Below are 26,960 nucleotides of genomic sequence, written 5' to 3'. Positions count from 1 at the left end.
GTGCTGCTTGAACGCAGACTGGTGACCTACTGCCAACTAACCTAACTAGTTTGAAAATCTTCCTGCAGCTGTTTCTTTTTTAGTTAATACTGAAGTCAGTGCAGAAAAACACCAACTGGTTGAGGAGAACTCTTTCTAAAAAAGAAAAACTTTTTTTATTCGAGAGATGAAACGTAACACATTTTGGGCCATCATGTGAGCATAGATGAAAAGGGGAATGCTAAAAAGGGGAATTTAAGATGCTATTTGCGAGGAATCCAGCGATTTTGTGCAGTGTGTGTACTCATTGTGAACTATTAATATCTGAGGCTTGCTCTCTTAGAGACCATTGACAACTGCGATCCATCGCTTTTATGGGAATTGAGGACTTCTCCTCAGTAAGCTGTACTGAATAGGACGCAGTCTACATGTGATTTGAGGTGTTTAAAGCAGTTCAGAGTGTCACGCTTGTGCATGTTCAGAAATAATGATCATTTCTTGCTGTTAAAGATAAAAGGTTGTTCTATAGTGATATCGGGTTTTTTAGGTGAAAGCCAGACATTTGTTCTTCCATAATATACCTTCCCTACCAGTATCATGTTCAGTCATTTCCATAGGACTCCAGTATAAGGTGGTTTAAATGAGGCTGCATAGAGTGTTTTCACAATGTCAAGATGTTAATGTCATGATACAACCCTCTTTTAGTGACTGCATCTTTCTCACTCATTTACCTATTATCAAAACTTAATAGAGATCTTGAGAAAAGAGGCTTGTTCGGTTCTAAAAATGAAAGGTATGGGTCATTACCAACACCTTAAGGGTGGTTAAAAGTGAAAGTACTGCGAGACCTCATTGGTGTCATAAGCCACTGTTCAAAGACGATCCACATCAGTGGACAGATGGCCTGTTTTACTCCTCTTTCAAACCGTTTGTCTTCTCAGTCTAAAGTTTGAACTCTGGCATCCTTCAAAGAGTGGCCTTTATCCTTTAGATGCAGATGTGTAGCTCAGTCTTGTCCTGTCAAGGTGGCTCTTCTACGCTGTGCCATGCATTTATGGAATAGCTGTTTGTTTTCTCCAGTGAGAACACTATGATACTTAGCTTGTGTTTGGGAGTTTTGTCTTTGGGATGAACCAGCTTTTGTCAAGTGTGTCGCTGGGTCTGAAGTGTTCTGGGATGTCAAGCTTGTTGGCTAAAATTCTCCAGTTTCTTTGACAGCAAGCGGGATTCACCCCCTTTTACTTTTACAGCTGAAGAAGACTCTTGGATGATTGATAGATCAAATATCATCAGTTCAGTTGCCTCTTTGTTTTCAAGCTCTCTAGACTACTGGATGACTGAGAAACTGTACAGACATCAGCTTAGTTTGTAATCCTTTGACAGTGTTTGAGATCTTTGATGACACTTCAGTATTTCATTATTGGAAAGAGTAAAATTTGAAGAGAAATTGAATCTTTACTTCTTTATTACATTGATTAATATACAGATGTTAATCTGGTCTATAGAGTAAACAGAGAAGCATGACTGCAGCATACAGTATGAGTGTGACTGTAAAGGAATGGCAGTGTTATGTATATATTTGGTCAGACATGAGTAATTAATTCTAACAGTATGCACATTTTAGCCATGTCATACATTTTGTTTAGAAAAACATACAAAAGGCACTTGTGTCGCCATCTCAACACACAAAAGGGGGTCCAAACAATGCGCACTGAGAAATCCAGTCTACATTGTATGAAGGTTGTTTTCAATCATAACTCTTCCAGCTGATATAACTTTGTTTATATCTGGTACTAAGAAGCTCTTAAGTTCATTTCAGTTTTCATCTTAAGCCAATTACTGAGTGGTGCATTTTAGTGGAAGATTGTAGTCCCATGCCGCACATTTGCTCCAAATTAACCTCTGAGCTAAAAAACTGCGTCATATACCTAAAGGTATGCACCGTATGTTTTTCAGATAAGCAAGGCCACACAGACTAGAAGATTTCTGAATGAAGGCTGGTATATTTTCCCATATATAGGGCGGTAAATATCATTATATTTATGGCATTACAAAGTCAACATTTGATTCTATTATCCCATCATACCTGTTGATAAAAACTGTACACGTTATAATGTAAATAAGTAACTCAAGTACAAATGTAAACTACAAATGTAAGCTATGACAATGCAAAACTAATTGGTCAGTATTGTAATTAATTTTCATGTTCCTTCAAATAATTTCTCCTGTATGCTGAAGTTAAGGAGAACTGCAATAGTTAACATTTTTACTATTAAAGCAACTCCCAGCTGATACTGTGTAAATATGCAAAGTGCTGCATGATGAACGGTTTAAACGGTTAGGGCTGCGCTCCCACAGTTCTTTTAGAGTTTGGTTAGAATATGCAATATAACAGCTGCACACATGTTTAAAGTCAAATAGATGCAGTTCTTGTCTCTTATCAACAATACAAAAGTGACCCCCTTTTACAGGTAAAATGCATGAAAAAACAAAAACACGACTGGCAGCTGTATACAGTCGTTCCCTGCAATGAAATCTCCATACACTTCAGCACGTAGAAAACATCTTTAACAAATCACTATGTAAACAGTTCTAGCATTGGTCACAGTGTTTCAGCCGGGGGTGTCATGCTGTAATTGTGATTCAAGCTGTTCCCACTGCAGCACTACAGTTAAAATCTTTCTAAAGCAAATGTGCGTGAAAAACACGTGAGGAATGTAAACCTGTCGCATTTGAGCTACAGAGATAAATGCTCGTCTGAGTTTGTTCTTAACGACCTCTTACTTAAATGTGGCACATGTGCACAAATGCTTCATGGGTGGAGGAGTTAGACTTGCTAAAAATTGATATTAAGAATTTCAATGTGTTTAAGAGCCACAGTGCTATAATAGTCTACAGAGAAGGAGAGTGATGAAAACAACTATTAAATTCCTGTCTTTAGAAAACACGTCAGCTCCGCTTGTTTTTAATTTGTGCTCAATTTTAAAGTCAGAGTATAAAATGAGTTGAAATTTAGAATGAGCTTCTGTATGTATCACACCACACAGTAGTTCAGCCAGAACACCACCTGAGGGGGACAAACTGAAGGCTTTCTGCTTCATGACTTCAGCAGATCTGAAACTGCTAGGAATAAATTAAATAAACATGCATGTTAAAACTGGTGGATTGACGCATATAATACTGCTGGCAGGTTTTTCTGTTTCATGTTGCAATCAACCACACGTGCAGGCCAACTTCAGTCTGCTCACTGTGCTGTCACTAGGGTAAGACGCCGTGTGGATTGCTGTGCTGGTGGGTCCTTAGTGCGGAAGGAAGTAATCTTATCAGCCGCTGCTGGTACTAGCAGCACCTCCTGGTGGATGGAGCAGGCTGTCGTGTGAGTTTAAAGGAATCATTGCTGTCCACCTCAGAATTTTCCAGGGGTGGAATTTGTTTACCTAAAAATACAGACATTTAAAGAGATTCCACATCAGATTTAGTCATCTTAAGCATACAAAGAGTTTTATAAATTTAGCTGAGTTGTATTTGGCATTGCTTCACTACTACTAAAATTAAGGCAGAGCAGTTTTTTTGATGACCACATGAAAGAAAGGAGTTTGCTTAGCTTAGGATACACAGCGTTGAACCAAAACATCCCAGCATCAATTAGCCGGAATAAAAATAAAACTTTCACTGTGTTATATTTGATTTAAAATGTATCCCCCACATTATGGCAGAACCTTAATGCAATTAAAACAGAAAATGTGCATTACAAACTGCATGTTTCATATCATCATTTGGAGTCATGCTGTGTTGCAGGCTCCAGGGTAATGTAGAGTCCAGGTTTATTTGGAACTGAATAATTAAAGTCAGAGATTTTTTTCTGCTTCCATTCTGAGCACAAACAAAAGATACATTAAAAAAAAACTGTCTCTTGTCACATTTATCCACTTTGTTAACTGATCATCCACTTCAGGGTCTATTCTAGCTGTCATACTGCAAGTTGCCAGGTACATCCTAGACAGGACACCCTCAATCACAGGGCCTGTAGCCAATCTAGATTCGTTGACCTAACAAATCCGTTTTTGGACTATGAGAGGAAGCTGGAGTTCACTAGGGTATTAACATAGACTAGTGTTTAACATGACCAACAGTTACTTTCACTGAAATGCAGACAAGAGAGAAGATTTTAGAGCTGATCCGCTCTAAAAGTGTAGTTACTTTTCTGGGGAGGTGCAGCAGGCTGCTTAGGCCACTCTAAATCAAGCACAAGACAGGACACACTAGTACTTCTGATGGAGAAAACAAAAAGCCACAAAACCTACTGATTTTCTGAAAGAGCTCCTCAACATTGACAGCATTTCGGGCACTCGTCTCAATGAAAATAGCCGCAATTGATTCAGCAAACTCCTTAGCTTCCTTCATAGGAACTTCCCTGTAAAAAAGATGAACAGTTCAGATGGAAAATCTGCATTTTAATTAGTCACTTTCACCAGTTGAGTTTCTAACTGGATGTAGACATGTTTTTTTTTTTCAGGCCTGACACTTCTTCTCACCTCTGATTGTGCAGTTTCCTCCATTTTTTTTAAGGACAAACTGCACACCGTGCCAAAATATATCGGGGTTTCAGCTTATAACACTTTGGGAATCAGTTTGTTGGGGTAGAAATGCCATTTTATGCCTGTCAAATTGTGTTATCTTTGCAATCTCTCATGAATTCAACTAAAAATGTTAACAAAAGATGTATATTTGTGACAGGCTGCCAGTAACAAAATGTCTACAGATACAACTGAAAATTGTTTATTTGCTAAGTTGTCTGTAATGTGAAGGCAACACTTAAAAAAGGACTTTTTAAACTTGACTGTTTCATAGGTCAGTGGCTCAACAAAGTCAGTCCACTGAAAATAGTCAGGTACAAGAACGTACAAAATGTACAGAAATAAAGTGGCGACTCCACACCTTTGCACAGTATTGTGTGACTTTACTGCACATATATTGTTGAAGGAAGGGATACAATAAAAGAAGACTTATAATTGGGACCAGAGTGAATAATAACACAACTTCTTCATCACTAAACATAAAGAGAAAGGTCATGTTGCTGCTTTGGAACAAATAAGACCTTTGAAGTGATGCCACAGACCTCCAATAACAGGGGTTATTTTATTTATTTTAGTTCATAGGCCACATATATATTTTAGTTTGGTCTCAAGTCTGTCAGGCAATAAAACAAAAATAGAAGTACTTTCTGAAAACGACCACAATTGACGAGCTATTCATTGACAGAACATGTGACGAAGAGCCTCAGAGATCAGTCTGCTGTCAGTACAAAGAACCCCAGTGGTTGTAAATTCAAGAAATGCACAAGTCCTTGGCTTAACCACCTTACTTCAGTGTGGTATGACAGGACGTGGCTAGACGATGATTCAGATCTCTGCCCGGATTAAGTTAACAGTTGTCCTGTTTCACTCTTAAAGACTTGCAACACAATACTTTGTACTTCTTCTCTGCAGTTTGCTCACTGTGAAAATCCCTCAACTTTGGACCCCTTTTTGAGGTAAATTATTTCCATTTTCACATTTGTTTGTTAACTCAGTCTAACAGTGTCTGTAGAAACTTTTTTTAAACATATTTGCAACAAAAGAGATGAAAAATTGCAGCTTCAAAGAGACAAATTCAACAAACTCTGTTCCAGATGGACCCAGTACATTAAAGAGCTGAGAAGCGATTTTATTTAAGTGACTCTCCTTACCTAGGTAAGCAACTATAAGGTGGACATCACACCAAGATTGGATCAACTGCCTCCAGTTAGAGAAATACAACTGGGAACTATTACTTACATCTTCCTACAGTTTTGAGAAATTGAAATTCTGTTGGATATGTTGACCAACAATGTATATGGCTATCTGATCTTTGTCCCCATGTGTGTTGTAAAGTTCCTTCTGTACAAGATCACCAATAAAAACTACAAATATAAAAAAAAAGAGAGATGAAAAAAAGAAGCCCACCTGATGTCTCCTAAATCATTTTTATTCCCTGCTATAGCTACTACAATGTCTTCTGGACCGTGTTCCTTCAGCTCCTTCACCCATTTCTTCAGCGTCTGGAACGAATCCTGGACAACAAGAAGAAATTGGGGTCAATCCTGGGATAGATCGTTTATGAGAATATGCCCAGCAGTTTTTTTCCGTCTCCTGTCATATATTCATTGCTTTTTTTTCCCCAGACGAGTTTCCATTAACAAACCAGGAAAGAATGACATTTGTAGGTCATGAAACACAGCATCTCACAGTGATGGAAAAGTAGCAAAAATTCTTCACTTACAAATGTTCAGGACAGCTGTTACTGATGTTTTTCATTTTTTCCAGGGAGCTAACAGCCCTGACACTTTAACCAGTTTAGCAATAGTAAACTTGCTGTTACACTTACCAGTTTAGTAATGTCATAGACAATGACAGCAGCAGCCGATCCTCTGTAGTACATAGGAGCTAACGAGTGAAACTAAAAAAAGACGACACATTTATATTAGTTAGCATGATTGATTTCATTTTTTGGTATATCACACATAAATATGATCCAAAGTGCTCAGTCTATGATTAATAAGGGGGAAAAAAAGCTTATAAAAGCCTGGCAGAGTACTATGCCCATACATTCTTACATGATGAGTTTATGGAAACAGTTACTTCCTCAAGTCCCCAGGCCTTTCTAACTTTTAGCAGTTACCTTCACTTTGACTTGACAAACTGTGGTAGCTTGTAAAGAAATGCTGAATGTAAAAATCACCTCACTAAATGTTAGCCTACTGCAGATAAACGATGAGTGAACGCATCGGCTAATAATGTACCAACACGTGCCAAACTTTGAGATCATTTATAAACAGTGAATCCAAAAACGAATGTCAATTTAAGAATAAATATCACACTCAGGTTATATTCTTTTACATTTCCTATACCAATGTATGGCATCTGTATCAAAATTATTTCTATTTTGTACTGAAGTTACTGTTGGTTTCTCTTATCAGTTAAAACCGGCACCATTCCCTTAAGCTTGCGCAGCTTTTCTTCTCCTCTGCACAGACACATTGCTCAGCAACTATCATCAGTACAACTATATATCCACTGCCAATGAGAAGAGAAGATACAATTCATCTCAAAGTTGCAGCAGTTTAGTTAACTCAACAATCATAAAAAAAAAAAGTCAATCGGTAGAATGGTAAATGGCCTGTATTTGTATAGAGCACTTTACACATCCAGTCATCCACCCATTCAAACACTGGTGATTTCAAGCTACATTGTAGCCACAGCCACCCTGGGGCGCACTGACAGAGGCGAGGATGCCGGACACTGGCGCCACCGGGCCCTCTGACCACCACCAGTAGGCAACGGGTGAAGTGTCTTGCGCAAGGACACAACGACCGAGACTGTCCAAGCCAGGGCTCGAACCAGCAACCTTCCGATTACAAGGCAAACGCCCAACTCTTGAGCCACGATCGCTCGTATGTATTTTAATAAAGTAGACAATGTGTGGCCAATTAAATAAGAAATCAAATGAGTGCATCATTTCCGTTTTAAAAAATTCATTACATTTATGGCTTGCAGAAGTTTATTTTATAAAACCCTTTTCAGTTTAAAAACATTATCAGTGCCTTCAAATAACATATTCCAGTGGTTCTCAAACTGTGGTCATCAATCAGATATCCCACCTGCTGTGAATGTTTTAATGCAGTACCTTTGTTATTATTATCACTTGTCACATCCTGTTTATGACAGTTAAAATAAATAACATTCATATAAGAAATAAAATTGTCTCATGTAAACTATATGGTGTTAAATAGGCGTATACTATTGTACTTTAATGTTGGTCATAAGGGTGGTATTCTAAGAGCCATATATTTTATGAGGTGGTACTCGTTTTGAAAAGTTTGAGAAACACTGACATGTTCAATTATATTTGGTATCTAAAACCCCAAAAATGTCAGGTAAGGGAAGCGTGTGTTTAAACAAGCAGATGGTGTTTGAATGATAATAAATGTAGAAAAAAATATTATGGCATGTTTTTGAAATTATATTAATTACTCAGACGTCACAGGTTTAATCAGCAAGCTCACAGTCATGATGATAACACTACACTACAGTGACATCAATATTTCAAGAGTGTCCACAGTTGTATTGTTCACAGATGTTTACAATCAGCACCACTGATCACACAAGATCAGTCGGTCAAATGTAATAATAGAACGCTCACAGCAGAAGTCCCAGCATACTTTTTTCACACATAAGCAGGAAATGCTCGCGTTAGTTTTTTCCATGCAGTAAGCAGGTTTGGCAAGCTTCAGCTATAACCCACCTCCCCCTCTTAGCCATCAAATTAATCACCGTGATGTCTCATGACCTTTGAACTCTTGTGTCAAGCATCCTGTTTCATAACCTATAAATATCTACCTATCACGAGTACCAGCTTTCTGATGCAAAGTTTAATGGAAAATCAACATCACATGTGTTAACTTAAAGCTAACAGCGAGTCCATGCGGAGTTTCTGTTGCGTACACTTACCCGTTCCTGCCCAGCTGTATCCCAGATTAGAAATTTGTGTAGCTCATTTCCACATGGCACTGTCTTGGTCAGGAATGACGCTCTGTGGATGATTTAAAGCATTTCACAACAGCTATTTTTTAGGTCACTCTTTAAAAACAAAGGGAAAAAAATCTGTGCATGTCAGCAGGAAAGTAAGAACACTGAAAACAAGTATGTTTGGGACAGCATGTTTGTTGCTATAGAGGCATGTAAAACCTCCTTTATTTCAGTGTTTATTGCACCAAGTACTAAGAAAACTATAATTTTTAAACAATTCTACAATCTTTTTGCCTTAAAGTGTTACTCCAAAGTGAGGGTTTTTAAAAAAAAAAAAAAAATCAGATGCAATGACATAGTAAAATCAAGGTTTTTTCACAGGCTTACAGAAGTTGGAAGGTGGATTTGCAATTATTCATTTGAACCCATTTTCCCATAAGTTACATTTTTTACACTGTTTTCAACCACTACTCGTACCCTATTTGTGCATTAAAGCTTGCAAACACTTAACTAAAATTTGTACTTCAAAAATGTAATTAAATCACATATTTGTAATAAAATGAAAACACCTTATGAGAATTATTGGAGTTGTGGAGCTGAAGCAGGATGACTCCCGCGTGGGTTTGTCTTTATTTCAGTTGCTAAAGTTTGTTTAGAATAAGCTATGTGTTACCTGCTGAGGTTTCCCTTACAGGAAGGAGACCTTTTGGCTGAGCTGTACATGTTCTACATTGTCTCAGAGGTTATGACTATCACCAATCCGCCCAATTTTACTGTGGACTAAAGAAATATTAAATAGTAATAAAAGTCTGTTAAGTTTTAACAGTCTGACAATAGTGTCTTATGCAATTCCTTATATGTATATATAAGTATTCAGTTAAGATAAAAGACCCAAATGAAATAAGGTACATTCATTTTTATCTCTTGAGTAATCAGTTCTTCTATAATTAGGTTTAACTTCTGTAGCTTATAGACAGTTCATAGGATTATCAATCTACCCATTAGTACAAATGATGTGGATTGAGATCACTAAAAAACACAAGCTTAACTTGAGCTTGAGCATAGTTTCATTCAGCCAAATTACTGATTAACTGGCTGAATCTCCCTGTACATTTCTGTACATCTTTACTTCAGCTTTGTGTCCAAACACGATTGATTAGTTTCCTGCTGCTTAAGCCTTCTGCTGATTAACACTCACCCTATGGTTGGACTTATGTTGTGATCGAAATGATCCTGGACAAATCGGCAAACAATGCTGGATTTCCCAACTCCAGTGTCCTGCAAACATCAATCAGTCACAGGACATGCACACAAAGAGTGAGCGGTCACTATTGAACCTACTGGATTATACAACCATAGCAAATACAAGAGTATGCAACAGCAGTATTTAAGTCATTAAAATGATAACGTGAAATTATCCAGTAACACACGGTGTATGACTCTGTGTAACACGTACTTTCACTTTAGATTTCTTAAATATATTTTGATGGTAAAACTTTTGTACTATAATCACTTTTACTTATTAAGGGTTTTCACAATGAATACTTCACCTGCATTCTTACTAAGGGCCAGCAGGGGGCAACTCTTGTGGTTGCAAAAGGTTCCAGCTGTAATCAGCATCTTCCATGCTAACTCCAGGTGAGCACAACAATCTGCTAGCCACCAAAGCAATCACAAAGAGGCTTTTGTGCACAGCGTCCTCTTTGCGACTGATTTCACCTACTGTAGCAACAGCCAAGCAACCTCTGGGAACTATTCACCAACCACTCTGGGAATACACATTTTCCCTTGCAAACAGTGGCTATATCATGTCCATCATCATCCGAGATAATACCGGTATACATTTTTTTACTGATATCACAGACTCACTTCCTACTTACAGACTCCATTTAGTAAGTTGACTTTTCAGAATATACTAATTGCCCAACACAATCACAAGGTGTTAGCCAAATGAGCATGTGGTTCACAGAGAGAGCCACCTCTTATTAGTGTTGTGCAATACTGCAGATTTTAAGTAAATACAAGGCCAGTATCGCTGTTACCAATACCGATACTTCTAACTTATAACATCAACTTATGTAGAGAAGAGTGGTGTGTCATGACTTATGAGATGAATCACCATCAATTTGCAAATTCTGAATACATTTTATTGACCACAGTAATTGGATAACACAATAAAACACACCTTTCAGCTTTTTGTGTATCTTGAAACTGTGTTTTTTGGAGACCTGGAACGTAATGCCCTTTTGCCCCACTAGCACCTACTGGGCTCAGCATGGCTCAACTCAATTCGGTTTTTAGGTGGTACTCAGTTGTAATTGAAAACAACTGAAAATGAGTAGAGTTGAGTCAAATTGGTACTATTGGAAAAAAGGCGCAAGTGTGCCTGTCTCAAAAAGACTTCTGTTGTTTAAATGGGTTATAGGGTAAAAATAAAATAGACATTAAAGTCTGTTTTATCCTTTCCCCAAAAAGTCATTTAATACAGTTCAATGGACTACATACTGAATTTAGATCATAGAAACTAAGTATCAATTCTATCGCACTAGTATCGATACCAAAACCAGTGCTGGTATCATTACTACCGATATCTGGATAGACCCCCCCTCTCAATTGTTACCTCTGATTCCAAAAGACCGACATGTCAACAGTAATAATGCTCAACTCATTGTATCTACATTAATCTTTGAGTCTGTCTATAATTTAAACTCTCATGCAGTCCCACTTTTCATGTAACACATCTGATGAAGAAAATAGGACCCCCCACCCACCCACTTCCTAGTCTCCTAATGTGGCACCCCATTTTTTTAATCGTATAAACACCCCTGTACGGTTTTATGTGACTTTAAATGTGCATAAAATCTGCTCCTCCCGCTTGTTATAAGCATGCAGAGGTGTAACAAAAGATGGGTTAAGGTCAGCGTATGGTTGGGCTGACTCAAAAAAATATTTTAGTGAGGATGTCAGGGCCCTGAGGAGGTATGCGAGGGCCTAAAAACCTTATGAGGCTCTGAAAAGTTCCCAGCTCCCGACTTCAACATCATCGATAAAGCGACAGTTTGCGGTCCAAAGCGCTCTCGCCGTCCCTGTCACCGTTTATAAAGACAGACTGACGTGTTTCGCTAACGCAGCAAGAAATCTAACGGCTCGCTGGCTCCGATGATGACGTAATGGCTGATAAACTGTCAGAGCCGTTATAAAGTAAAGATTTATACTACACAGCAGAGCTTAATCTGTTAAGAACTACAAAATACATGCGAGAGGACATACTCAAAATGACTGCCGACCGATGAGGCTGGTTTTAAGCCAACTACTAGCTACTAATATTAGTTAAATTCCCAACTTATTTCACGAAGACGACAAAGAGTTCTTTTAAATAAAATACCGGAACTGACAAAGTACCGACTCTACCATTAAGTTGTAAACGAGCAGCTGTTAACATCAACATGTTGTCGGCTTTTTCAGTTTCGCAGCAGACTAAAGGAATTTGCCCCCAAAACGGATCAACAAAAACATCAACCACTTACCCCTAAAAGGCAAACCTTGAGCTCCCTTATAGCCATGGTAAGTTTTGGAAAGTTTTTAAATCATCATTTGTCAGTGTACACTCAATGTATTTCTTTCTTCATGCTTGAAACTCTATTATTTTCCCCTCTTCTTGGATAAAATAGAAACCCAGCCCCTGATACAGACAGACATCTCCACTAAGCGGCTGACAAGGCGCATAAAATAAATTTTACAACATCCGGCAGTGACTTTCAAAATAAAGGTATCTTACAGCCGTTTTGGCACAAATAATGCGAAAAGGCTCCAACAAACAACTTCGTTTGCAATTTTATCTCTGCCTGTCAGTTACATGTTTATATTTTGAAATAAGAGATGAAAGATTTTAGACCTATTTTACCCTAAAAAAACAGTGTTCTTTAGTTAAGAATAGATAAAAGTGCATACAATGGTCTTCAGTTCAATGAAAGTATAACAGGACCGGGAAATGTCGGTCTGCTCTTAACATATTTTTGCAATTAACTAATTTAACCAAAGACAATGACGACTGTGACAATGATGTTTTTGTTTCAAAAATAAAAGCCTAAAGTAGGATCATCACACAGCCGGCTGTGCCCTGGCAGCCAAAAATGACTGGGCTCCAGCCCAGTAATGGCTACCAGGCTTGGGTGGGTTTTTTGTAAGTGGGCTTGGGCCAGTTTGGACTGAGAATTGGCAGAATAAATGCACGCACACTGCATTAGGACTGAAAAACCGACCAAGGTTGGTAGTCTGACTTTTGACAAGATAAAGACTTTGTTCACTTTCAGCACCCAAACTACTACCATATATGGGCCAAGGCACTTCTTATAAATCAACTTGATTTTGGCCATTAAGGTGCCAAGCCGTTTTGTATACCTGGCCAATCTGTTAACATACTTTACAACATCACGAAACAAAGAAAGATGGGGAGGGCACCGAGGAAAACTGACAGTAACCACAGAGTCACAAGCTATGCAGGTTTCTGTGGTACATGATAGAAATGACCACAAATAAAAGAAAATACAACCATCAAGACTGAATAAGCTACTTATAAGGCAATTCTCAGTCATATGGTCTTGTGAGTTGTGATTTTATTATTTTTCATAGAAGAGTGAGGAATGACTGTGACACAGTAAATGTTGCAAGAAATCTATGGTTAAAAAAGAAAAAGAACACCAGGTAAGATGGATGCATGGATCCATCCCCCACCTTCTATCAACAATTTAAGCTGCTGCTGTTGTAATAATGAGGGGAATCTTTTCTTGGCACACGCTGGGTGAAGAGAGCATCTTTGTAACCACAACCTAACTGAGTATTGTTGCTGACATGTTCATATCCTTATAGACATCCCTTTTTTTAATCTCTTTTTTTGTTCACTGTGCTCAGATGTCTCCAAATATCTCAAAAGTCACCAGATCTCTATTTCATAGAGCACCTTTCAGATGTGGTGGAACAGGAGACTCAGCCAACCACTTGTGATATTATTCTGTTATTATATGTTACCTTATAGATGTAATCAAAATAGTTGAATTATGATATTGTTGTAGATCATATTATACCCTTTAAAATAGAGTGTGTGATCTGTATGTAGTTTAGTTCTCATTATACTTTTGAGTTAACAGAACATATTCACATATTAGTTCATTAGATAAAGGTGCATCCTTGATCTGCTGGGAATGTGTTACACTGTTTTCTTGACATGCTTAATTGTTGAATCATGAAGAGAAGGTTGTAAGCAGGAGACTCTGTGTCTAAAGACAGGGGAGATAGATAGACCACATTCCACACCCCCACCTTACAGAAAGCAGAGAAACAACTGCCGAGGTCATAACTTAGGCGCTGTAACAGAGAAAAAATGTGATGTTTTGGCTTTTACGACTAGCTGGGGGCCACTAGAGACTATAAAAAGCTGAGCAACCCGTCACCATTTTGAGACATGTGCCTGACCCTCTGGTAGCATCTCTCCCGTCCGGACGTTGTAATGCTCTGACTGTTGAATTGTATGGAAATAAATGATTGTTGATTGAGCATTTATACACCGAGTATTGTCCCTCCTTCAGCCCAAAGATTCAAAGAACTGCGTGTTTTCAACACACTCAACAGTAATTGTGTGATGCTGTCATTATCTTTATGGTTAAATTTTTCCAGCACCTTGTTCAATCTGTGCCATGAAGACATAAGAATTAAGCCAAATCTAAAGGAACAAAAATGTTACAACCTTGTAATAACAAGTTGTACCTAATAAAATGCCCAGTGAAGGTATGTATAGCTCTATGGTTAATATTAATTGTATATCTATAGAGCCAACATTTCCTGAAATGCAGTAGACTATGTAAATCTACTCTTTTAAATTACAACCATTGCTTCCTTCCAAGAGAAAATGGTCATTATGTTATGTGAATTCAAGTCAAGCTTTAATTTTGAAAAGACAGTTCCTAACATCCGTTGTTCTCTTAGTTTTTTTAGTCCTACTTGACAAGCCTAGTTTCCAAATCGGAAACCAGTTAAAGCCCTGACCAAAAAAAGAAAAAAAGAAAAAAAAGCTGGGTGGCTCCACTATCTCTTGAGTAATTTGTTTTCAGAGTCAAAGTCCAGCTTTCTATTCTCTCAGAGATGCTCAGGTTTGTATTTAGGCAGATACTGTGTAATGGAAAATGAGAAGTACTAAATATGGAATACATGTCCAGCCAGACATAGTCGAGTGAAAAGGTAAACTTGAGGAAAAGAGACAGTGAGATAATTATTTTAGACTGACACTTTATTCTTCACAGCATTACTGTCTGTAACAATCAGCTACAAAAGCTCAGAACAATATGAAAATAACCTCACGAGAAGCTTCTGAGCCTGTTCTAGTTTCATGGAATCGGGAGTCCAGATGAGATTGCATGGATTTGCCTGTGACCAAAGCAGGGCAGTCGCACTCGCGTAACTCCATACAGGTTATTAATGGTAAAAAAAGAAAAGAAAACAACAACAAGAAGACAAAACACGAAGAGCTGAAAATACAGTATGTTTGCAATTTTACAATAATATACAGAAAAAGTAAATCAGGACACATCTCTGCCTTAAATATTATCGAACAATGACATTAGGTTGCAGCAGACACGGATCAGCTGTGAAATGAAAGGATTGAAGAAAACCTCCACACATGAAGAGTACAAAACAAAGTGTCTCCACCCATATAGGAAGCAAAAAATAAATCATCAGCACAGACTTGTTACATCCTTATTAAACTGGACAAATATGATCTCCCGCTCTTCCTCGTTAGTGCAGCGCAGGCAAAGGTAACTGAGAAGACGACTGCACTACGGAGCAAAGTGTGGCCTCCAGCTGTTTGTCTGCGTTTTGCAGCGATGAACACACATTTGTTATTTGGCTGTTCGTGTTTTCATCCACCGGTTAGTTGCGAGGTGCAACACTTCTCTGTATGAATCTGCCGTTCAAAAAAAGAAAACGAACCAGAGACTCTACAATATATTTATTTGTATATTTATATATTACTAAAAAGCTGCAACTTAAAATTAATGTACTTCTTGAATAGTCATCTGTGTACTTCAGAATACTACTTAAATATATAATATATAGATAGACCAATCATAAATTCTTCATCATTCAAAAAGCTTTTGTTATCAGTGGTTCTCTGGGGCATCCTCAAGTTATGGCACAGTGGTCTCTATCCAAAAGAAAAAGTCAAATTTGCATCAAGGTAAGGGATGAATCTGAGCGACAGGGACTGATGACATTTGTGGTCTAGTGATCGCTTCCTGACTTGCTCACCAGTGAGAAATAATCTACAATCTACCCTCTCTTACTCTCATTGCCTTCATTTCCCCTTCCTGCCCCTTCCTTCCTCCTTCATACAGGCTTGGCACGGCATATTTGAAAACATGGTCCCTGCTAGTCTCTTACAGTGGTAGTCAGTTGTCCGCTACACCAGCTAAACCTAGCATTTGTTTGTTTTTTTCAGGGTGGTTTTTTTGCATGAGGATGTGAAAAAGAAGGTTAGGACACCAAAGATGATATAAAAGGTTTTTCCTTGTCTGCCACTTGGTGGACACGGTCACTAATGAGCTCTGCAATGTGAAATCTCCAGCAGGATAGCGAGCAACGCTGCAGGACAACTGGCCCACGGTAGAGACGAACACCAGCACAGACGACCATCAAAAGCATCACAGAGGTCTCACATGTTGGTGTCTCTCTTGTCTTTGTTTGGTGAAGGCTTTGATGGATCCTTAGCTGCCTTTCCGTTGGTGGTGGCAGCAGCTGCATCGGCGGTAGGAGCCACGGCAGCAACGGAGCGCTTGGTTTGCTCATCGCTGCGGGCCTCCGGGCTCGGCTGTGTGGGTGGAGCCTGCTCGGCTGGCGGCTGGGCGGTCAACTCCTGCTGTAGCTTGTGGCTCTGCAGGAGGCGAAGCTGAACGCGGAGCTCCAAGATGGCCTCCTGCTCCTCATGGATGGCCTGGTTCAGGTGAGTGTTTTTGTTCTTCAGGGCAACAAAGTACACATTCAGAGTTAGATCCTGTAAAACTCCAGCCAATACTTTCACTATTACCAGAAACAAAAGTATGCTGAGCTTCTGGAATACGAATAACCACAATTTTGTCAAACACCGCAGGACCACCGCAACAGGTAGTGGAGGCTGGATGCTTTCTCACCTCTAGTTCCTCGTTTTGCTTCTGCAGATCTTCCAGTATCATCTGCAGCTCTTCCTCATCCTCGCTCTCACTTTCGCTGTCTGATGAATACTCCTCTGTCTCGCTGCGACCCTGCTGCCGACTGCGGAGGAACACAATGCTGGCTTACTGCTAGGATCTAATGTCGTGTTTTACTTCATGGTCCCATAAACTTGTCAGACCACATACACGGTCTTAAAGCAACTTAAAGCAAGACTTAAAGTGGCTGCCGAATGTTGACTGGTTCACAGGTGAGCTGGAATAGAGCAGGGAGGGATACTGGAGTTCACTGGGAATGGGAAAAAAACTTCAAAGATCAAAATACAGAGTATTAAAAGCACAGGCAGTGGCTGCAGTGGACACTTTTCATTGCTTTTAACACTCTGTTTCACTTCAGCTCTTTGTGTGTTATCACTTTGCTCTCCTCTGTGACTGGCTGATGGACCAACAACAGCACAAGCAAGAGTGGCCCATAGACCCAAGTAGCCCATACACCTGTTGGGCCACATACTTGTATAATGCCTCTATCTGGCAACAGAGCTCACTCCAGGCAGACGGACAATCCCTGGACTTGAGTGGACAGCGAATGCACCATTTCTGCTCGACCATAAAACCAGAGGGAAAACATCATGTTTTTCTCTCAAACAGGCTCAAATGTCATCAGGGGTATTGCTGCTAATGAGGAGACATTCACAGGGGTTCACACAATGCAATGGTACCAGAGTGTTGTCCTGAAAACAGCCCAATATGGTCCTTCACGCACAAATCAAAGGACACAACAAGACATCCACTGAGGGATCTGAAATCAGCAGTCACACTGAAAATGATCTAAAGATCCGCAAGAAAATGTACCTGACTGGGACATTGACCACTTTTACATCAGGTATAGATTATAAATTTTACACTTCCAACACTGGAACTCTTTGTTCACACCTCATATTTAATCACTGTCCTCTTTTACCTCTGTATGTCTGCAATCTCTGCCCGCAGCCTCTCGATTTCCTCCTTCTCAGTAGCAATCTGTCTACGCAGCACCTGCTCAAGAGAGATCAGCTCCTCCTGCTCCGTCAGGATCTCATTCTCCTGATTATCGAGAGAACGAGAAGACGTTTAAAGGTTTTCTTGGCAAGCTGTTGATCGATGTGTTTTTATGAATTACTCACCTGTGCTAAAAGGAGGTTGATGACTTCCTCTTCATTCTCAGTCATCTCCTCCTTAGAAACGTCTTCCTTTGACAGGCTTGCTATCTCCTGGGCTATTTTACTCTCGCACTCCTAAAGCCCCACGGAGAGCAGACACATACAGCACAGTTAGAAAGTAGTTCTAGTTGAAATAACAAGACAATGCTTTAATCTTGGTCGATTCATCTGCATTTGCCTTTTTGTTGTTACTGTGTAGGGCCACATTATAGTTTATTAAGGACTCCCAGCTCAATTTAAAACAGACTAAAGAAACAATCTTACTGCTGTTTCCTACCTTAATGAAGGTTATAATTTCTATACATCTCAGAAGAGGTGGAAATTCAAACCCTCACTGGTATTACTGGGTATACGAACAGCTATTGTATCCAGAGAAACATAAATACTGACATAGACAGATTACCTGACGTTTGGCCTCCCTCAGTTTGCGTTTCAGAGCGGTCAGGATTCTCTGAACCTCCCAGAGCCGCTCCTCTTTGGACAAGTCCTTCACCCCTGCCTGCAGGTCCCGGTGCAGGCAGTTCAGGAGGAACTCCTACACACAAATACCTTCATAAATATTGGCTGAAATTTACTTGATGACAACAATCCGCTCAAGACAAGTAGAGGAGCCAAGCACATTTAAAAACGTAGTCAATATGAGAATAAAAAAGTCCAAGTATTAAGTAGCAAAATAAACCATATAATCTTTTTAAAAAGGGCAGTCTGAGATTCACGCATAACCACTTATAAATGACAAATAAAGTTAGTTGCCATGGATAATTAACATGATTTGAGCATCATAGGACAAAAAAATCTACAATAACTTTTCAGTATATTCTAAGTTAGGTGATCTAGGAGGGATTGAGATGTGTGAGCCTCCTCTGGGATGTTTTATTGTTTTGGAAATCCAGGCCACGAAGGAACATTTTTTTAATGTTAAAGAAACAGCTTCAGCCGAGAGACTGGGGTTCAAATCGACAGACTAAACCATCTGAAGCTGACGTGTTTTCTGGCATTTTCTTTTATATACAGGTGAGTTCTGGCACACTGAGAAACAAACCCAAGATAAAGATGTGTACTGCTGACAAGACACTTTAATATAAATAGAAAAGGCCTTAAAGCTGCATTACTATGTTGTAACATTTTAAAACCTGCTTTAAGGGAAAATCATCATCTGCTTATAATAAAAAAAATAATTTCCTTTTGCAGCAGATATTAAGATATGAAGCAAAAGAAGAAACTTTTTTTTTTTAAACTCATTTGTTCAAACACTAAAATAGGCAGTCATTAGTTGCCACAGGACCGAACCCACCTGCCGTCTGATCTCCTCTTTGATGCTCTCCTGGGTCTCGGGCAGAGCCGGCATCGTCGCCATGTTGGACCAGCGGAGTGGCCGCACCACTGGCTTCAAGACTACATCCCCAAACAGCTCCTTCACGTGGGTGAAGAACATGTAAAGGACACGATTCCCAATCTGGAAAGGAGGCACACGGATCACCAGAGGGAAACGAGCACAAAGCTGAATTGTATCTGCACCAGTTCCTCCACAATACAAATTCCTGCATGTTTATTTAGCCTGATTAAACTGGCCCTGGACTGTGCTCATTAAGTGGGAGAAGTATTTATTTAACAGAGTTGTGGCGGCTGCTGCTGCTGGTTCAGAATAAGTGGAGCACCAACAGAGATGTCCCCTATGGGAATAAATTAGCTTCACTAAACTGGGCCAGGGTTTCAGAGATGAACTGACTCTTTGATCCAATAAAATTTCACTGGTTTGTTGCTAGGGGGAGGGTTGTTTTTTTTTTTTTTTAGCTATATCTGAGCCTGAGCCAAAGCGCCACATTATTATTTGATGTTTAGTTTGCCTGTTGCTGGAAAATTGATGTTCTCTGCCCCAGCTCATGATCTTCTTGCATATTTCTTCCCTTTCCCATGTAACGGTGCATTTGCATTTTCACTGATTGATCTCCTTCCCACTGACCTGTATGGTGGGGTTAAGGACGATGGAGATATTCTGAATATTCATCTTCGTCTCTGCCTCCCTGGCAATGACGTGGTCCATGTGTGTGACGAGCCAGGACAGAAGCAGTCGGCTCTCCAGCGGCACTTCGGTCAGCAGCCTCTGAAACTCCGTCACCTTTTCGGCCTCGACCTGCCGACCGCAAGCATCCTCGAACCACTGGGCCAAGTCTCGACCGAGTATGTTTTCGGGCAGCTCGCGGAGGTACTGCTTCAGCAGGCTGGCGACCGTGTGAGGGTCATACTCCTCCAGGCATGGGCACTCCTCTCGGTCATACGCAGCTTTCAGTTCATCTACTTTGGACTTCATACCTGAAAGAAAAAAAAGAGCCAATGTGAGTAATCAGAGACGTTGTTTAAAAAAAAAAAAAGGAAGAAGGTAGAATCAAAATGTTTGATACCTGAAACCCGGTAGATGCCCTCACACTTCATCCCATAATTTTCAATGTAGTCCACACACTCTCTAAAGATGGCTGGTAGCTGGATGCCATCATACAGAGCTGTCCTCTTGATAGCTTCAGCCAGCGGGGCTCCAAAGATGGGCCTGAAGGTGGGGGTCTCCACTGGGACCGGTTCTGCCTCTGTGGCTGGTTTCTTCTTCTTCTTCTTCTCCTTCCACTGTTTCACCACATCTGCAGCTGTCAGGTCCTTTGACTTCTTATCCTTGGCTTTGTCCTCTTTGGGACCCTTCTCTTTCACCTTAAAATCCTTTTCTTTCTTCTTGGAGAAGCTCGGCTTCTTGAACACGTGGATTCCCTTGGAGCGCTTCATTTTGGACGGGCTCTCTGCTTCGTCTGCCGAGCTGTCCTCCTGGAAGGCGGCGTATCCTTCCGCTGTGAAAGTAAATAAAGAGTAGAAGAGGCAGAAATCAGGTTAGATCTGAAGGGAGTAGCACCTCTGTTTTCTAATCTCCGTCCTATAACCGAACTATGATAGCAGCGAAACAGAAAGAGGAAGAGAAACGGGTGAGAGAGAGAAGATAGCAGAGGAGGGGGAGAATGAGGACTAGGAAAAGAGGTCAGCCACTGATTTAGCATAGCTCCCACTGCACCTTACAACGCTCCTCTCCAGAACAGCTCACTCTAAGCTTTTTTTAAAGTGATAGCGAGGGGCCCCTTGTCACTTTCAACCTCCTAATTTTATCTACGCTGGGTTTCCCCAAGAATGGGCTCTGCGTATCACACCGCTGCCTGAGACACACCTTCACTGGGTTCAGTGGGTGTGTGCTGAATCTGTCCATCTCTTCCTCTCTCCCACCATATCCTGGTGTAGGAGCTAAATCCAGGCATGGAAAAATCATGACACAAAGTGGACGACGGTGAAAAACATCCCCAGCAGAGGAACATTTCACACCACTGCAGCCATCAGGATGGAAACGTGGGAGTAGCTTGCCTCATTAGTACTGATGTGACCTTTAGCTCCCTCGGTAGCTCCCAGTTGTTAAAATACAAGGTTTGAAATATTCTACATTTTTCTCCTTGTTGATGAATAACACAGCCATGTGCCGCCCTCTAAAACATATATTAAAAAAAATGTTGGAATGTTTTTGAAAATGTAATCTAATCTTTGGCTCAATTAAACTAGATTATAGGGTTTGTAGTGATTTCTATTATGTAAAACCTGTCCTGCTGCGCCTGTGAGAACAACATCTGACAGCTTTTTATTACCAGACTTCATTTCCTGGTTGTTTGGAAATGGTTGCAAAGCTATAAAATCGTCCTTATTTCATAAACCAGCCCAAGTCTGATTATAAATGTGTGTCCTGTTGTGTTCTACTGTTGTCAGTATTTTCCGTTTATCTCACTGTTTTAACCTCTTGGTCTCAATTCAACTTTATTTATATGTTGCCAATCATCTCAAGGCACTTTATAATGTAAGGCAGAAACCCCACAATAATATAGATAACTCAAACAACCTCCTTTAAGCAAGAACTTGGCAAAAGTGGGAAGAAAAAACTCCCTTTTAACAGGAAGAAACCTGCAGCAGAACCAGGCTCAGGGAGGGGTGGGGCCATCTGCCATTACCATTTGCAGGTGAGGAGGAGACAGAACAAAAAAAGAAAAACACTGCGGAATAGAGCAGGCGATAATAAGAACTAATCATTAAAGGGAAAGTGGTGTATAAACACAAAGTAAGTGAAAAAAAGGTATTGTGAAGTATTTTGAGAGATGGGTGTCACAGTTTAGCACCCACTATAAAAGCACCTTTTTCTTTCAACTGTACAGTGTACTCTGTTGGTTGCCATAATACTACAATGCAATTAAAATTAAGGTGCTACTACAGTTTATTGCATGATAACTCAAGCACAAGCAAACACAGCGATAGTGGTGATAACACAATCTATACTGCAGAGTTGGATATACTCAGTAAACTCTGGCCACCCTGCTTGGCTACCGTTACGTGGAAACACGAGGCCTTTTATGTAAACTCTGGACAACATCAGAGTTTATGTCTAATCAGAACTCGATACTGTCTGAAGTCGCCTTTTCCCACATAGCACACAGCAGGAGACGATAAGAGGGAAGTTCTCACTACTGGAGTTTAGATTAGAATGTCCTCAGTGTACACACTCACTCTCTTTGAAGTCAGCAAACAATTAAGTTCTTTGTTCCCAAGACTGGACTTCAGTCACACTTTGTGTTAGGGAGCTAAAGTTTAGATGTTAGATCTAACATTTGGGTTCTCATGTGCACGTTTTTTCAGGTAATGCCTGGAAAAGTAAAAGGTTTTAGAAGAACCAGATTATCATATTTCCACATCCAAGAAAACTGTTTTTTTTTTCTACACAGGTATACATATTTAGATCACCTGGTGCTAAAAAACTTTTTCAAAGTGCTATTTTCAGAGTCAAAAATAAGCCTGCAATCTCAAATAGTTCACTTGTGCTATACTGTCCTTCCCTCCCTCAATCCATGTTTCCCAAAAAAAGCATCTTACTCCTTTTCTCCTTCTTCTTGAACTTGTTCTTCTTCTTGCTGTGCTCTTTGTCATCGTCGGAGACGTAGGCGTCGGGAGGCTCGTGGTGATGTCCATCGTGAGGCGGCGATGGTTCCCCGGTGCGGTACAGCCCGGGGAATTTGGTGGGGCTGATTTCCTCAGAGCTCGGGGTGCGGGCCACGCCCCCGGGGTGCTCGGCCCTGCGCTGCTCTGCGGGGCTGCTACTGGGGGGCAGGAAGCACTCGGTCATGGCTGCTTTGGCCTAATCACTCCTCTGATTCACACGTCACCCCTCCATCACACCTGCAGTGGGCAGAAGTACAGAATTCTGACTCAAACCAGTGTTTCAACTCATTGTTCAAAAATCTTTTCTACAAAAACATCAGTAATTGTGCACCTTTTCAGCCATATAATCAGACTAGAGCACTTAGCTCATTTGTTAATGTTGTAGTTTAATCTCAGGACCAGTGACTTAGATATATCCTGTGGATACCATATGCTGTCTTTTACAACCTGTTCGGTATAACAGAGCTTAATTTTCTATGTTAGAGCACACTGCAACGATAGAAATATGCTTTCACAGCAAGGCAGATAAACTCAAAACAGAATCCAATCATTGTCAGAGAAGTATGTCTACCACCAAAAACAAAGATCAAGTTGTTAAAGCGAACAACATAGTTATAACACAATTTACCGCTTAAAGTTAAACATGTTTAACATAAGACTTTGCAGACAGATGAGAGAATGTATGTAAAATAATCACGATCTGTAACCGATCTTTAGATGTTAAGGTAGCAGAACAGTAAAACAAGCTGGAACTCTTTCCTGTGTTGTCTTCCTTTGTTTCTAAACAGTACGATGATAATCCCTAAAAAAATGCAACTGCACCAGTAATGTCCACCCACCAGATGGGGCTTCTGTCATTCAAACAATCCCGCATCCAACATATCAATCCAGACAGCTGGAGTAGGAAAAAACCAAACGATCACCTCACCAGTCAGAGACACAGTGACTTATCTGAAGCTCATCATCTCACATTACTGTAAATCATGTGATGGGCTGTATGCAGACAGCTACCTGACACAGCCCAATGGCTGTCCGCACTGTGGACGGTAAACAGAAAAAGGAAGTGCTGAGTACTTCCACATGTTTAAGGAAGTGAGTTAAATTACGTGACTGCACCTATTGATTCTAAGGTTTTGTAGGCTGAACATCATGATTATTATAGTTAACTAAAACTAGATGTGAAAAAGAAACATGTTAGGTAACTGGGATATAAAATAAGAAATGAAACCTTAATCTTAAACCAGTCATGAGTATCTATAAAAGGAGATAAAAGAAAATAAGTGCACACAGGAAATGTCAAGGTTATTTTTCCCCCCCTAATTTAGTCAATTCTGAAGAAACATGAGGAGGCTTCAGCGCAAGTGTTTGGGGTTTTTTTTTTTTAAGACTGTGATGTTTAGATGATTCATCAGTGTTGTGTTGGTCTTATCAGAGCTACTTACAAATACCCATCATATTACATATATAAAAGACTAAGACTGAAACAAATAAAAGCTACACATAGTTCAATAGTAAAGACCAAGCTGAAGCTGGCAAACCTACTCTGGAAGCTAGTCTACAACTAACCTGGTCTGACAAAATGATCGTTTGAAGACAGACAACTGATGAAAAATATACAGGTATGAAAACTATGTTTAACATCTCCTAGATGATGGACAACAATACATAACAGAAATTTATTTAGGGTGCAATGAATTCACGTTTTTCAAGAAAATAAGCAGCCACATGTTCCTTTAAAGTATCCTAAATTAACTCTGGTTGCAAACAGATTATTCAAGCCTGACTCTCTTTTAATCTTCCTTCGCTTTGGGCAAATTAAATCACCATTTTCTGCTGGGTTCCTTAAAAATGACGTTAGAACAGCTGGCTACTTATTATCTGCTCATTTGTTTAAATGGCAAGGTTCGTTTCTGTATCTTCGATGAATTTACAATCAAACTGTCACAGAGAGCTGCCCTCCTGTGAACGTAGGGCCCCATATGCTAACGACAGTTCAGCTAGCTGCCATCCTGCTAAGCTAGCTGGTTAGCCAGCCTATCAGTAGCGATAAAAACCGAAGATCCGTCCAAACAAAAACCAACATCTGATACACAGTTAGCTACAGATGGTAAACTATATTTGCTAACCGCTGCATTATGTTTAATCAGGCAAAACACAAAAGGCGAGAAACTTTACCAAGTACTATCCCGTTCCGTTTATTTCACAGTATAGCTTCCGGCTGCCTGTATACCAAATAAACCCATCTGCGCTTGCGCTCAAGCACAAGTGCGTGTCGGGAAATGGAGTTAAACGCAAATAGAATCGTGTTTAACTCAAGTGAAAGAAATAGTGAAACATCTGTGAGGGAAAACAGGAGAAATATAACTGAGAAATATCATGGTCCTCTTCTTCTTGTTTCATGTGTTCCCTTCATGTTACCCCATCCATAGCATCCGCCTCTATCACACCAAACCTTTGTCTTCAAACTGCTCAACCTGAGCCGTCTCTCTGATATACTGATTTCTAATCTTGTCCATCCTGGTCACTGTCAGTGAAAATCTTTTTATCAAATCCACTGTCTCCAAACCATACACCATATGAGAACCCGCTAGAATCTTGTAAACTTTTGCTGCTTAAACCCATCTACCTTCACTGTTATACCTGTCTCCCTCTCATTCACGCACATTCTTCTCTCAAGAGCATACCTCAACCTCTCCAGGCTCTCTTCCACCTGCTCCCTACTCTCACTACAGATCACAATGCCATCTGCAAAAATAGTCCACAGAGACTTCTGCCTGACAATCACCCCTGCAAACACAAATGGCCACAGAGCTGATTCCTGATGTATCTGAAATGCTTGTTGCAGACCTCATTATTGTCTGGCTCCACATACATGCCCTGTATTGCCCTGACATACTCACATTATTAGCATATGTTTGCCTCTATAAGCTTACAATGGCTCATTCTTCTGTCATTAGGTAGAACTGAAACTTACATCAATGCACAAAAAAAAGATAACCACAAGTACATACACACGTACATATATATGCCTTGACTAACACATATTTTCCTCAGCAAGTTTGTTGTTACTGTAACTTCCAAAGAGCAGTCACAGCCTTCGTTTCAGTCACAGGTTATTTTAAAGCATCTCTTCTTTTTCCTTAATCTTCCATCTGCCTTTGCTTTTCCTGAATGCAGCACAGAACCTATCCCAGCGGTTCACACACTGCTGTGCTACAGTTATGTCCATAGGTGTTTGGACAATGACACATCTGTTTGCATTTTTAAAACAAGGGTGCAGACATAATCTGGCCATGAAACTGCTAATTAATTACCGTTGAGTGTCAGAAAAGGATTAGAGTGCGTGCAAAAATTCCTAAATGTTTATTGCAAAACCTTTTTTTTCAATCCCCTGAATTACAGATTAAAGTAATAATTTATAAAAGAAACAATTTATATTCATTAAGACTGCAAACCAGTCATGGAAACCATAAACTCACCATTAAAGCATTTACTCATTTCTTGTATCAAGTCAGAAGTCACACCATTTTCATAGACTTCAATATAAGGATTAATGCAATTTTAAGGCATGTCTGCCAACATCCAGAAGCTACTTCATTTTTTATATATAGTCTGTTAGCAACACTCTGGCAAAGTAAGTGGTAAAAATACACCTAGTAGTTGGTAGAAGTGGGTGCTTCATTTATTTGGAGATCCTACCACAAACTTATTTTCTTTATAGGTTTCCTGGCTGAAAACAGTCTGGAACTAATGGCGTATGTTTAGGCTGTGGTATCGTTTTGATCTTAGCCACAAGTTCACTGCTATTCAAGCCAGTGTACAAGAGAAACTGTCAAACTGTGTTTTTAAAAAGCAACTAGAATCTAAATTTGGTGTAACCACATGCTATTCTCAATCATGTGTACTTTCCCCGAGCGCTGCGGTCGGACCCAGAAGACTGGTGGTCATCCTCACATATGAAACACATTATCCCTCTGATGATCTTTGTTGGCACCGTCGGCTCCAAACCACACAGCTGCAGTGGTGAAATGAGG

At 40.0% G+C, this 26,960-nt stretch overlaps 2 protein-coding genes across 3 annotated transcripts; both read right to left on the bottom strand.

Moving 5' to 3' along the window:
* Nucleotides 1-1,962: 1,962 nt before the first annotated feature.
* On the bottom strand, nt 1,963-12,263 carry rab31 (RAB31, member RAS oncogene family). The gene is made up of 7 exons (XM_026150997.2): nt 12,053-12,263; nt 9,724-9,803; nt 8,508-8,589; nt 6,385-6,456; nt 5,964-6,070; nt 4,284-4,393; nt 1,963-3,416 (listed from the first exon to the last, which is right to left on the bottom strand). Exons 1-7 carry the CDS (start codon nt 12,086-12,088, stop codon nt 3,319-3,321), a joined length of 585 nt encoding a protein of 194 aa, XP_026006782.1. The 5' UTR covers nt 12,089-12,263; the 3' UTR covers nt 1,963-3,318.
* A 2,527-nt stretch (nt 12,264-14,790) lies between these two features.
* On the bottom strand, nt 14,791-25,196 carry ralbp1 (ralA binding protein 1). 2 transcript variants are annotated; one of them, XM_026150198.2, is made up of 10 exons: nt 25,102-25,196; nt 22,861-23,163; nt 20,325-20,756; nt 19,886-20,235; nt 19,217-19,378; nt 18,326-18,457; nt 17,887-17,997; nt 17,685-17,806; nt 16,706-16,826; nt 14,791-16,533 (listed from the first exon to the last, which is right to left on the bottom strand). In XM_026150198.2, the coding sequence occupies exons 2-10, from the start codon at nt 23,108-23,110 to the stop codon at nt 16,231-16,233; spliced, it is 1,983 nt and encodes a 660-aa protein (XP_026005983.1). In that variant the 5' UTR covers nt 23,111-23,163; nt 25,102-25,196; the 3' UTR covers nt 14,791-16,230. The 2 variants fall into 2 exon arrangements, with proteins under 2 accessions (XP_026005983.1, XP_080148425.1); XM_080292299.1 differs by lacking the exon at nt 25,102-25,196 and adding an exon at nt 23,766-23,902.
* Nucleotides 25,197-26,960: the final 1,764 nt, after the last annotated feature.

This window comes from Astatotilapia calliptera, chromosome 18, assembly GCF_964374335.1.
Source record: "Astatotilapia calliptera chromosome 18, fAstCal68.1, whole genome shotgun sequence".
Classification (NCBI taxonomy): domain Eukaryota; kingdom Metazoa; phylum Chordata; class Actinopteri; order Cichliformes; family Cichlidae; genus Astatotilapia; species Astatotilapia calliptera.
Note: the sequence above shows the minus strand (reverse complement) of the source record. Positions and strands in the feature narration are given on the sequence as shown.